Source organism: Theobroma cacao, chromosome 4 (assembly GCF_053813885.1).
Source record: "Theobroma cacao isolate CCN51 chromosome 4, ASM5381388v1, whole genome shotgun sequence".
NCBI lineage: Eukaryota > Viridiplantae > Streptophyta > Magnoliopsida > Malvales > Malvaceae > Theobroma > Theobroma cacao.
In genome coordinates this window covers 28,112,137-28,124,504 of record NC_142642.1, presented here as the reverse complement: position 1 = coordinate 28,124,504, position 12,368 = coordinate 28,112,137, and the positions used below count along the sequence as shown (strand labels likewise).

At 33.6% G+C, this 12,368-nt stretch overlaps 2 protein-coding genes across 2 annotated transcripts; one reads left to right on the top strand and one right to left on the bottom strand.

Moving 5' to 3' along the window:
- Positions 1-4,199: 4,199 nt before the first annotated feature.
- LOC18601862 (uncharacterized) lies at positions 4,200-8,800 on the top strand. The gene is made up of 10 exons (XM_007032946.3): positions 4,200-4,799; positions 4,919-5,056; positions 5,221-5,409; positions 6,388-6,525; positions 6,623-6,744; positions 6,920-7,052; positions 7,152-7,281; positions 7,399-7,478; positions 7,653-7,787; positions 8,338-8,800. Exons 1-10 carry the CDS (start codon positions 4,344-4,346, stop codon positions 8,548-8,550), a joined length of 1,734 nt encoding a protein of 577 aa, XP_007033008.2. The 5' UTR covers positions 4,200-4,343; the 3' UTR covers positions 8,551-8,800.
- A 746-nt stretch (positions 8,801-9,546) lies between these two features.
- LOC18601861 (cytochrome P450 81Q32-like) lies at positions 9,547-11,529 on the bottom strand. The gene is made up of 2 exons (XM_018118767.2): positions 10,578-11,529; positions 9,547-10,391 (listed from the first exon to the last, which is right to left on the bottom strand). Exons 1-2 carry the CDS (start codon positions 11,460-11,462, stop codon positions 9,771-9,773), a joined length of 1,506 nt encoding a protein of 501 aa, XP_017974256.1. The 5' UTR covers positions 11,463-11,529; the 3' UTR covers positions 9,547-9,770.
- Between the last annotated feature and the right edge of the window lie 839 nt (positions 11,530-12,368).

Sequence of the window (12,368 nt, the reverse complement as noted above, 5' to 3'; positions counted from 1 at the left end):
GTAATTTTGGCCAACCTTAAAATAATGTCACATGTGGGGCCAACGTGGATCCACATACAGAGGGCACTCACCTCGTTCATATCGGATATTTTCATATTCCTGTTTTGCCATTCAGATGCCCCCAAATCACAACTTAAATTTTGGAAAAAGGATAATAACACAGAAGCCATTGTTGAATTTTCTTAAAGAATTTATTAATATTTTATTCATAACTTAATGAAAAATTATTAAAACGTGAAAATTTTAAAAAAAATAGTTTGTAGAAATTGTTACCGATTGAAAGGCTTGTAGCTTAAGTCCAATTTCGTGTAATTTTAAACTCTGAAAATAAAATTTAAGTAAGTTTATAAATCACGAATCCACATTCTCAACTCAGAAGACATAAATGGTGAAATACTCATATTTATATATTCGAGACTCATCCCATTTCTTATTGACGTAAGATCTGAGCCCTTGACTCGTAACAGAGAAAGACTCTTACACTAGTAATTTATAAATAGAGTTTAAGTAAATTTATAAATTACGAACCTACGTTTTCAATTAAAAAACATACTTGATAAATGGTGAAAGATCCATATTTATATACTTAAAATCTATCCCATCTCTTATTTATGTGAAATCTATTACAAAAACTATATTGACTGACTTCCTTGCTTTTAACAATTATAGTAATTTTTTATGTTTTTTTTTATAAATTAAATAATTTTTAATATTATTCACTATTGCTTTTAGTTAGTAACTTTAGCATATATATATTTATATATTAATGTGAAAAGGACATTTAATTTATAAAGTTTTTTATTATTATATATCAAAATATGAAAAAAGAATTTTTTTTTTATCAAGAATGAGAAAGAGAAATAGGCTAATATCCTTATATTTACATTTGTTCTCTCTTTTTTCTTACTGGATACTAAATTAATTTTCCAAAGACCCTTAATTTTACATTTGTTTAAAACTGATATGTTTGGAGATGTTGTACACACCATCATTAATACATTTGAACATCAACAAGTAGGGATAGTAAAACTTCAATGGAAGAAACCTAAAGCACTTAATTTTATTGAGATCATTGCAGACTTTCAATCTTACCATCAAGGCATGGAAGAAACTGATTCCCAATCTTGTAATTTTAGAGAGAAAGGCTTTTTTTTAGTGATAAAGCATATAAGTGCACTACTTTTTTTTTCCATCCTCCCATTTGTGACCATTGCTTTACTTTGCATTTTGCAATGATGACACTAACAATAATAATTAAATCACCATTTTAGTTCAAAACTGATGTGGGGTAATTTTGAGTAACCTCTTCATCAAAGAAAGTAAAACTCAAAAATTAAAAAAAAAAGAGACATAAAGTGTTGGGTAAACTTCTGTGGATTTTTAGTAAATTGCTTTAATGAAATCCTTTATGTGTCAAAATTTATGATTTAATATTGTTTTCTAATTTTAACTTTTTTTTTCTTTTTACAGTTGAAAACTCCTTTAGGTTAAGCTACCCAGAGGCAGATAAGACTCTTATCCCACCATCCAGCCAAGATTTCATATTTGAAGATGAAAATTAAAAGTTCAATATTTCTAGAGGTGAAATTATAAAATTTTAAAAAAATAAAAAATAAATTTATAAAATTTTTTAGAAAATTAGAAGATTTTAAAATTTGAGAAACAAGGTCCGCTACTAGCCCCCTCGGTCCACCTCTACGGCACTTTCAATTATAAACCGAAACTTTTAATGAGAGTTTGTTTGAGATTGTCACTGGAGCTGCATTTGACACTAATAGAAAACAAGACTTTTTTCTGGGTAGAATACTCCATCAAAAGAGTTCAAAATTTCATGAGATATGATTTTTTAATTAATTTTCAATGACCAAGCAATTAGGGATAGAATTATTTTTTCGTAAATGAAAATATTTTGTCAATAAATTGTTGACAGAATATTTTGTCTATAGATTCCATAATCACAAGTATCCATATCATCTATATAAATAAAAGTTAATTTGCATTTAAAACCTCTCTCACTCTTTCCTTTCCAAATTGAGAGTTATCCTATTGTACAATTGGTAATTTAATTTTTTTTACCAGATTTCAATTTTTTTTTTCCAAAGACAACTCAAAATATATTTAGAAACAAAAAGTCTTTAATTTTGCCCTGAAGTAACTTTAACGAATCTCACGGGCCTTGTGACTTGACAGCACCCTCTGAAGGCGGTGGAAAATGTTACATCGTGGAGCTTGACCTTCATAAATACCCAAAGCCAACAGCAGAAAAACATGGGAATTCAGAAAAAACAAAAACAAAAAAGGGCTTTGACTTTGATGAGATCCATATTTTTCGTGCAATTGTCAAATGAAATGCAAGGCGTGTCGCTGATCTGCCATGCAATACCACATGTCAGAAAAAGAAAAAAAAAACTAATTGGAGAGAAAGTCCAAATATAAAATAGTAATAATAATAATAATAATACTATTTGGTATATAAACAATAAATAGTAATAACAATTATCCTAACATTTACTACTTGCAAATGGTTTTTAGAATATTATTTTGGTATTTGTTACTTATTATAAAAAATTAAAATTATTCTATCCAACAATTAATCCACAAAGATATATTAATTAAAAAATTCTTTGAATTATTTAAATAAATTTTTATTCTTTTATTCTATTCGATCAAGTTTTTATATTTTTATTTTAAATTAAATAAATTTTTATAATTAATAACTAATTATATATTTTTAATCAAAATTTCACTTATTATTTTATATCATGTCATATTAATGCAACATATTAATATGTCATAGTGGATAATGATCTAATATATCGATCTGATATCATAATTTTACTCGTTACATAAATGTCACATGACATAAAATAACAAATGATATTTTAATTAATAAAAATTAATTAATCGTTAATTAAAAAAATTATTTGATTTAAAATAAAAATATAAAAATATAATTAAATATAATAAAAAATAAAAACTTATTTAAATTTTTTTAACATACTACAAATTACAAGTATATAAACAATTGGCTTGTCAACTTTAGAAAATTTTAACTTTTTTTATTTAAAAAAATTAAATTTTCCTCTTTGACTAAAATTAACAACATAGCAAGTAATAAAGCGTTGAAAGTTTAACATTATTTTAGTAGAGAAAAACTCACATGGGTGTCGGTAAAAAGTAGGCGACAGTGTGATATCTTGGGGAATGGGGATGCATCACTGTGGCTAATGGGCTACAATACTGTTGCTAGTTTGATTACTCAATACAAAGCAAAAGGTTTTAATCAATGCCTACTTATTTTCAAACAAGATGGATACCAAACTCATCGAAAACTTGCCAAGTCAAGTAATGTATGTACTACTAAAATTTAAATATAAAAGATAGCATATATCGACTCTTATATTTGAACCTAACTTAGGATCTCTTCTTATCTTTAAACTGTTCATCAACTTATCTTTAAGGATCTCCTAATTACCATATACTGCCTAAGTATATGAATGATACTTAATTATGACATCTAAAAATTTATTGTTATTTTTTTTATTTATTTGGGAAACAAATTTTTGGACTCTTGCTTTTTGAATCTAATCATTGAATTAAATATTCTAATACTTAATAATAAAAAAATTATGACTAAGCCAAATTAACAATAAGAAGTTACAAGTGAATAATATCATAGGACATCATCTGCCCAACATATACGTGTGTGTCGAAATGTTTATTAGAGTTAAAAAGTGGGGTACAAACAAAAATGTTATTTACACACTCATTGCCATAATACAAACAATTAATCAAGAGTAAGAGTAAGAGAGATATATACTATTCAAGACTTTGCCTCATACCATGAACACCTTTTACTTGTTTATGTTTCACATATCATATGTTATATGATTTTGGATTATACAATAACAGAGATATTATCTTATCAAGTAAATTATATTTACTTTTAATATTCAAATTCGAAATTTATAATTTAAGAGCTAGTAAATTCCACATTAATGAACTAATTAAAATAATGTTTTTACCTCATCTCAAAAAAAAAAAAAAAACAAAAATCTCTGATTCCAAACGGATAATGGCAACTCTGTAATATCATTAATTAAAAAAGGTCAAATCGGACTTAAAAAACAAAACAGAGAAATCCACGTGTTTTTTATGCACAGTCCTTCTCTCTGTCTACTTCTCGTTCCCTTCAAACCCGCCTTCTCTGCCCTTTATTTCTCCCCCACGATCTCTCTCGTCGTAAAACTCTGTATTCGCAGGCCAAAACTCCGTCGTTTTAACCGACCTAAAAGAAGAAAAAAGTGTTGTACTGTTTTCCTTTTATTTTGTTTTAAATAAGGATGGACGAAAATTCAGCTATGATTGAGCAAATTCTCAGAGAAGTCGAAAACAATAACATCCAAAACGACGACGTTAACGGCTGGCAAACGGTTTCCTATTCGAAACGGAATCGGAAATCCTCGAAACCTCCGCCGCCGGATACTTTTTCTGTTGATCGTCCCAATGGCGGCGTCTCCTCCGACGTCTTCCGCTCGATCGAGAAACATTCCGAGGATCGGCGTCGTCGCGCCGCCGAGGCGGCGGCGGCTGCAGCAGCGGCGGTTTCTACCTCTGTCGCCGACGGATCGAAGTCTGACGAGGAAGATGATAGTGATACCGGTGATGCTGCCGAGAACGGTGCGGTGGAGATTAAGAAGGCGAAGCCGAAGAAACCGAAGAAGCCGAAGGTGACTGTCCTGGAAGCTGCTTCGAAGATCGACGCTGGTGATCTTAGCGCTTTTCTTATTGATATAACTGTGAGTAATATTTAAATTTCTTAAAAAATCTTAGTTTGCATTCTTTTTTGTTATAATTTTGAGTGATCTGAATCTAATTCTTAATTTTTTTTAATTATTAAAAAATTTCAAATTTTTAGAGTTCTTATGAGACGCAGCAAGAAATACAATTAATGAGATTTGCAGATTACTTTGGAAGAGCATTTGCTTCAGTGAGTGCAGCGCAATTCCCTTGGTTAAAGATTTTCAAAGAATCTACGGTTTCGAAATTGGTTGATGTAAGTTTTCTCTTTGAATTTTTAAAGTTTTTGATATGTTTGAAAAAAGTCATGATTTTGTTTAATTCTTCTGTGTTCAGTTTAGGGCATGCATTGATGCAATTTTGTTAGATTGATGTCGGAATTTTTATGTTTATTGTTATTATTATTTTTGTTTTGAATAGATTCCGCTTTCGAATGTTCCGGAAGATGTTTATAGGACATCCGTTGATTGGTTGAACCGGCGATCTTTAGATGCGTTAGTATCTTTTGCGTTGTGGTCATTGGACAGCATTCTGGCTGACCTTACAATTCATCAAGGAGTTGCAAAGGGATCAAAGAAAGTAGCTCAGCAAGCACCTTCGAAGTCTCAAGTAATTGTTGATCTTATTTCTTTGTATAATCTTGGAAAATATATGTGTTGAATTATAAAGAATGGTATTAAATTGAAGGAGATGCGTTTAGTGGAAAAGAATGGAAGTGATCATGTGTATTGAGTATCAAGTATAGAATTTCCAGACTTGGGTATCATTTCTTGCATGCCAATAGTTGGTCAAATGCTACTGATAGTTCAAATGTGTGATAGAGAGAAATTTAAGACTGAGATCCATTCTCCTGCTATTCCTTTCATGCATTCAAGTTGTTTTATGGCTGAAACTTTGTACATGTTAGAGTTAGACTATCACTGTTGAAGTAGATGGAAGACTTTGGATTATGCGGGGGTTCATCTCATAGATAGATAGTTTTCTTCCTTAAGATACATGTTGTGTACATTTCTTTTGCTTATTACAATAATTTTTGGTTAAAGATTAGTGGATACCATTTCTATTTTGCGACTGACCATGTTCATGAATTTGATGGGATGAGATGCCTAGTTATCCATCTGCTAGCTATATAAAGCAGTGGCTGGCTTGGATAAAGCTTATAGCTTGGCTTTCTAAACATGCTCTAATATTCAAACCAAAGCCTTTCAGCCATGTTTTGTTTGTTTCTGTTTGATGCACATGATCCTTTTTAGTTTGCTCAAACGGTTTTTGGTATTATATTTCTGTTCATTTAGTTGGTTATTTTGATAGGGTTGTCTGCGAGCTTCTTGAATATGAGGTGTCGTCTAAAGACCAAGAATCTCCCCTGATGTCCATAAGTGACCCATTTCCTTCCAAATATGTCTAATTTGGTTCTGTTCAAATTGTTTCCATTTAAGTTCTACCTAATTGATTAAAATTTCAAAAGTCTACACCTGAATGCTAAACAAACTTTGTGCACATACTGTTATAATATTTCACTACTGATTGATGTTAGCAGTTGGTCAGGAGTAATTCATGATTAATTAAACTAATCTGGAATTGCAGGTCGCTATATTTGTGGTTTTAGCTATGGCTCTGAGAAGAAAACCTGATATCTTGATCAGTTTAGTGCCAACAATGAGGGAAAATCCAAAATACCAGGGACAAGATAAACTTCCTATTACTGTGTGGATGATTGCTCAGGTGGGTATTGACAACTTGAAGAAGATAAGGTTTCTGCGTGTACAAATCACTTTTTATGGTATGAATTTTGACCATGAATTTTATTTTGTTTTCACAGGCCATCCAAGGAGATTTAGCTGTAGGGCTGTACATGTGGGTACATGTTCTGTTGCCTATGCTGAGTGGCAAGTCAAGTTGTAATCCTCAGTCTAGAGACTTGATTTTACAGCTGGCAGAGAGGTTGGATGCCAATTGCTTTTGATAAGTTTATTGCATTTTTAAATCTTAGGGTATTGGGATTTGAAAATGTCTATTGCTAATTGTAAGTCTATGTATGTTTTCTGATTTATGCCAACACTTCTCTTTTTCCTCCCCCACTCCTTCTGATCCAGTTTGTTTCATTTGTTGTGATCAGAATAATTTCCTCTCCAAAAGCTCATCCTATTTTAGTAAACAGTGCTGTCAGAAAGGGAGAGCGGCTCGTGCCACCTTCTGCTCTTGAGATTTTGATGAGGATCACATTTCCGGCACCCTCAGCTCGAGTTAAGGTAGGCTTTGTGCTGGATCTTTTGCACAATTTCTTCTGACTCAGTCCTAAGGTTTCCAGAAAATTGATCTGCTTCATTTCTAATGTATTAATTATTTAGGCAACTGAGAGGTTTGAAGCTATTTATCCCACCTTAAAGGAGGTTGCCCTTGCTGGTTCTCCTGGAAGCAAAGCAATGAAACAAGTTGCTCAACAGATACTGAACTATGCTGTCAAAGCTGCTGGAGAAGGTAAAAAGTAAATTCTTAAATAATGCTTTCCAGTGGCATCTTAGACCCACGACTTAAGTGGTACAATAAATTGGCTCTATCTATTTATGCAATATTTGGTTTTTGATGGTATTGCAGGTGTTCCTGAACTATCAAGGGAAGCAAGTGCTATTTTTATTTGGTGTTTGACTCAAAATCCTGACTGTTATAAGCAATGGGTGAGCAATTTTTTATCTATTCGAAGATTTTTCATCCACATGTTTCGGTTGTGCTTTATTTTCTTCTTTTTGGTTAACGTTTCCTTCCAGATCTTTGACTGTGTTTTCTTTTACTTACTCATCGTGACTATTGTTAAATTTCTGTTGGTTCTTCCCACATATCTTTGGAAACAGGATGTGCTTTATCTTGATAATCTTGAAGCAAGTGTTGCTGTTTTAAGAAAGCTTGCAAATGAATGGAAAGAGCATTCTGTTAAACATTCAACACTTGATCCTTTGAGGGAAACTTTAAAAAGTTTCAGGCAGAAGGTAATGTATTCTCGTATATTTTTTACAGCATATTAGATTAATTTAATGATGGTAAGCTCTGCTAAGAATCATTTTCTTGTTCAGTGAGAACTCCTGAACTGCATTCAAACCTGTCACTTAATGTGTGTAACCTAGTTTATGATTTCTTCTTTGACTCTATATATGATCGTAAACATTGCTTGCACATTTTCAAAGAGGTGGAACCTTTTCTCCTAGCCTCCTTCCCCCCACCTTTCCTGGGAATATGGAGAGGGGGAAAGGTGGGGGTTGAAAGGGGCAAGGAAGGATGTAGGTCTTTACATGTTCATTTTGCAGAAGTCTTGATGACTTGTTTTTGTGCAACCAGAACCACTATATTGATTTAATTACTTCACTGTCCTATACTCTTACGGATATCATGCATATTTTATTTTCTGTGCAATCGGGACCTTAAGAAACCATCAACCTTATTTGGTGCATTATATTTTTGTTTTATACTTTTGTATGCTTTTATTACAAGTGGAAATGAGACCAAATTTGTAGCTAACTTGGTCCGTTGGTTTATAAATAGAATGAGAATGCAGAAGACAATGATCATGCATCATCATTGAAGGAGGCTGACAAGTACTGCAAGTTGATTTTGGGATGCTTGTCAAAAGGACATGGATGCTTGAAAGGTGTGTTATTTGCGTCTATCGCACTAGTCGCAGGTGCTGCTGTCGTGTCCCAGAACATCCAATCTTTGGACTGGGATAAGTTGTCTGCAGTGTTTAATTTATCGTAGGCATGAGGTTATTGTTGACCAGAAGTGAGCAGCCATAGGATTAAGTATGTTCACAGTAGGACACATCTTGAAGATTTGGGCAGAGGCTTGAGTGCTTTTTCCCCCTTTAATTTTTTAAATCTTTTGGGTTTTTACTAAAACGAAAAATGAGAACAGTGGCAGGCGAAATTTGGTTAGGTTTGTTCATCTGGTTTTTTCGTGTGTGAAGAAGTTACCCTTTAATAATGGTTAATTCATAGTGGTTTGGTTATTTTGCTTTTTGGGTTAATTGTGGAACATTGCGAAATAGCTATACATAATGGAAAGGGGTGGGGCGGACTGAAGTCAGATAGTTTTATTTCGTTACTTTTACGATTCTTTCACTTTTTGCATTTTGGTCTATCAAAGGATAACAAAATTTCATGGCCAATTTCTGCAATTTTTAGCATTCACTCAAAATCATTCCTAAATTTCATTTCCATATTAATTCTTAAATCGAAAACAGCTTAGCAAAGGATTACCTGTAAATGAAATTGAGTTCAGAATGGAAGGTGAGATGGATTAATGAGTAAGGCTTGAATTCCTCCTCAAATAAAAGAAAGAAAAAACCCTTTGGGTAAATCTCAATTAGCTCATAAATTTAACTTTTCAGTCAATGCTGAGCCGAATGCAAGCATCTTGAATAATTAATTATGGTAAGAGAATCATTAAAGTTTTATGACAGTTTGGATATTCATAAATTTGTTATTTATTACTTGCTATCATTTATGCGTAGTGGAACTATCTTTGGACAAAATATTAATTACTTCGCTTTGTAAATAAAAGTCACTAATTAACATCGATTGAATTTCAGTTTGTATAAGCTTAGTGCGCCAACAAAGCTAACCATTTTTCTAATTTTGTGCAATGCAAACCCATGATCACATTCACATATCTTAGACGTTTAACAAGGAGGATCATACCGAATGAATCACATTATTAGTTAGCACCTAAATATTGAAGACAAAAAATCAAACAAATGAAGAAATTCATAATTTATTGAAGGCCATAAAGGCATCAAACCGAGAACTGCATTAAGCAGATCCTCTTACAGTAAGGTTTCTCATTAGTACAAACCTAAACAAAATTATTATAATAATAACAATGAACACTGAACGGTGTCCTACTACAAGAATATGTATACTAGATAAGAAATCAAAGCCTATTTTTACAATATGTTCATCAAACTTATGACTATTAAACTAAACATTTTCCTTGTAAACTACTTTATTCACGATAGGGCGAGCTTTACACATAGCCTCCAATGGCTGAGCTTTCGGCATGGTGCTACCCGTTCCTTCAGTCATGTCAATTTCCTTCCCATCAACCCTTTCCCACTCAAAGCATTGAATCAATGATCCCAGAGTTAATCCCACCAAGCGCTGAGCTAGGCTTGCTCCTGGACATGCCCTCCTTCCTAGTCCAAATGGCATGAGCTTGTGTGATTCTCCTTTCTCGTTTTCAAATCTCTCTGGCTTGAAACTTGTTGGATCATCCCATAGTTTAGGATCCCTATGAATAGCCCATGCGTTGACCATTACGATCGTGTCACGTGGTACGTTGTATCCACCTATGGTGCAATCACTGGATGCCATGTGTGGAAGCAGGAGAGGAAGTGCAGGGTATAATCGAAGAGTCTCGGATATAACGCTTTGGAGGTAATGTAGTTTGGAAACATCTGGCTCATCAATCAAGTTTTCTTGGCCAATTTGACTGTCTATTTCAGCTCTGGCTTTCTTCAACACTTCTGGGTGGTTAAGCAAATTGGACATTGCCCACTCTAATGTGACTGCAGATGTGTCTGTTCCTGCAAGTATCAGCACCTGCACAATAATGTTTGATTGTTAAACATGCATGCCAATACAATAGAACAATTAGAACTTAGAGGCATCAAGTTTGAATAGTCGGAAAGGAATGATGGGTTTGTGTCGTTCAAGCTTTACGGACTTTCAGCCGTACAAACAGCGAAAGGGAAAAGGACAAAAGAAAAAGATTCAAGTTCAACTAACCAACATGAGCCCTTTCAAAATTTCATCAGTGTAGTAATGAGGCTCAGATTCTTGCAGGGAAAGAAGGTGAGCAATCATACTAGTATTTTCCTGCCTACTGCTTCGGTGCTCATCAATCAACTTCTGAAAAAACACGTCCATTCTCTTTCCAAGCTTCTTATCCATCTTTTCATACCATTGACCGATCCAGTTCAACATCGGAAAGAAATCTGCTGGGTTTGCTGCTCCACCATTCTTAAATACCTCTGCTATTAAGTCCCTAAACTCTTTTGCTTCTGCTTCATTTGTCACTTGATCTCCATAGTACCGCTTCCCTGCTACCATCCTCATGATGTTATTGAAGGTCAACTCAGAAAGCATAGATTTCAGCTCCACTTTCGTGAAGTGTTGGCGTGAATCACGCGACAGTTTCAGCAACAAGCGCCTGATCTCGTCTCTTCGAACACTTATTGTTGTGTTTAGGCGACTTGATGAGAAGATTTCAATGGCACCGATTCGGCGTAGGTTGCGCCAATGGTCACCATAAGGCGAGGCTGAAACTGTGGTATAGTTGTAGCCTAGGTGCTTTCCCCGGATTAACCTGGGTCGATTCGCCAAAATGATATCGTTCTTGGTAAAGCATTCCTCGGCTGCGGCTGAAGATGATACTACAACCTGAAGTCGAGAGCCAAGCTGGAGGGAGAAGATAGGACCGTATTTTTGGGAAAGAGCATGGTAGGAGCGATGGATGGGGGGCTTTAGGAGGTGGAGGTGGCCAAGGATCGGACGTGAAGGTGGGCTTGGAGGGAGGTTTTTGTGGGATTTTTTGGATTGAAAGAAGAAGTTTAAAGAAATGAGGAGAAAGACAAGAGAAAGAGAGGAGTAAAGAATTGTTGTTTCTTCCATGTTTAATTAGCCTCGGTGAACTCTCTTCGACTTTAATTTGATGATGGGTTTAATTTATATGGCGTGAAGAAATAAAACGGTTTTGTTTATATAGAGAGAGAGAGAGAGGGTGTAACGAGGGTGTTATCCAAGAACTAACTGCAAAAATCTGGAGCCGTCTTTTAATTGGAGAATAGAGTATGGGTGGACTTTTCCGTGTCAGACTTTCAACGCAGACGGTATAGAATTACGGGTCTTTCTTGGCTTATTTCCCCTTTGCCCCTCTCTTTCGTCTTCTGCATGACAAGCACTTTTTGGTAGATTTTTACGAGCTTCTGTTCGGAAAAACAAAGAAATAGTATTTGAAAAGATTACAAAATTGTCTAGAAAAAATTTATATAAATTTTTATTATTCTATTATTTTTTATAAATTCACATATTTTTAATTTAAATTAAATAAATTTTTATAATTAATTATTATTAATTAAAATATTACTTATCACATGGAGAATAAAAAATACTACATAACCATATCATTATACTATATCAACTTGTCATGTTATTATTGATATAATATATTATCATGTCACATAAATTGCTTAGAATGTAAATAACATCTTAACTAATAATAGTTAATCAATTATTAATCATAATAATTTTTTTAGTTTAAAATAAAAATACAAGATTTTAAAATAATAGATATTTATTTTCAAGTTTTTGAATAGTTTAAAAATTTTTTAGATGTGATAACTGTAGACACTAAATCATAAACAAAAAAAAATGAAAAAAGAAAGGAGAGGTACGACTGGCAGGGTGCGTCCGCACCCTGCCAGGCACCTCTCTCACCTGCCAGACGCGAAAAATTCGCGTCTGGCAGGGTAGTGGAACTTGCCCCTTGGTGCCCAGGGACAAAGCAGTGGAGCGTGC

Excerpts from the sequence above, each read along its gene's own strand:
- LOC18601861 (XM_018118767.2), bottom strand. The coding sequence starts at position 11,462 with ATGGAAGAAACAACAATTCTTTACTCCTCTCTTTCTCTTGTCTTTCTC. Across the intron at positions 10,392-10,577 it reads TTTTGAAAGGGCTCATGTTG|GTGCTGATACTTGCAGGAAC; the intron begins GTTAGTTGAACT and ends ATTATTGTGCAG.
- LOC18601862 (XM_007032946.3), top strand. The coding sequence starts at position 4,344 with ATGGACGAAAATTCAGCTATGATTGAGCAAATTCTCAGAGAAGTCGAA. Across the intron at positions 5,057-5,220 it reads CGGTTTCGAAATTGGTTGAT|ATTCCGCTTTCGAATGTTCC; the intron begins GTAAGTTTTCTC and ends TGTTTTGAATAG. Across the intron at positions 5,410-6,387 it reads AAGCACCTTCGAAGTCTCAA|GTCGCTATATTTGTGGTTTT; the intron begins GTAATTGTTGAT and ends CTGGAATTGCAG.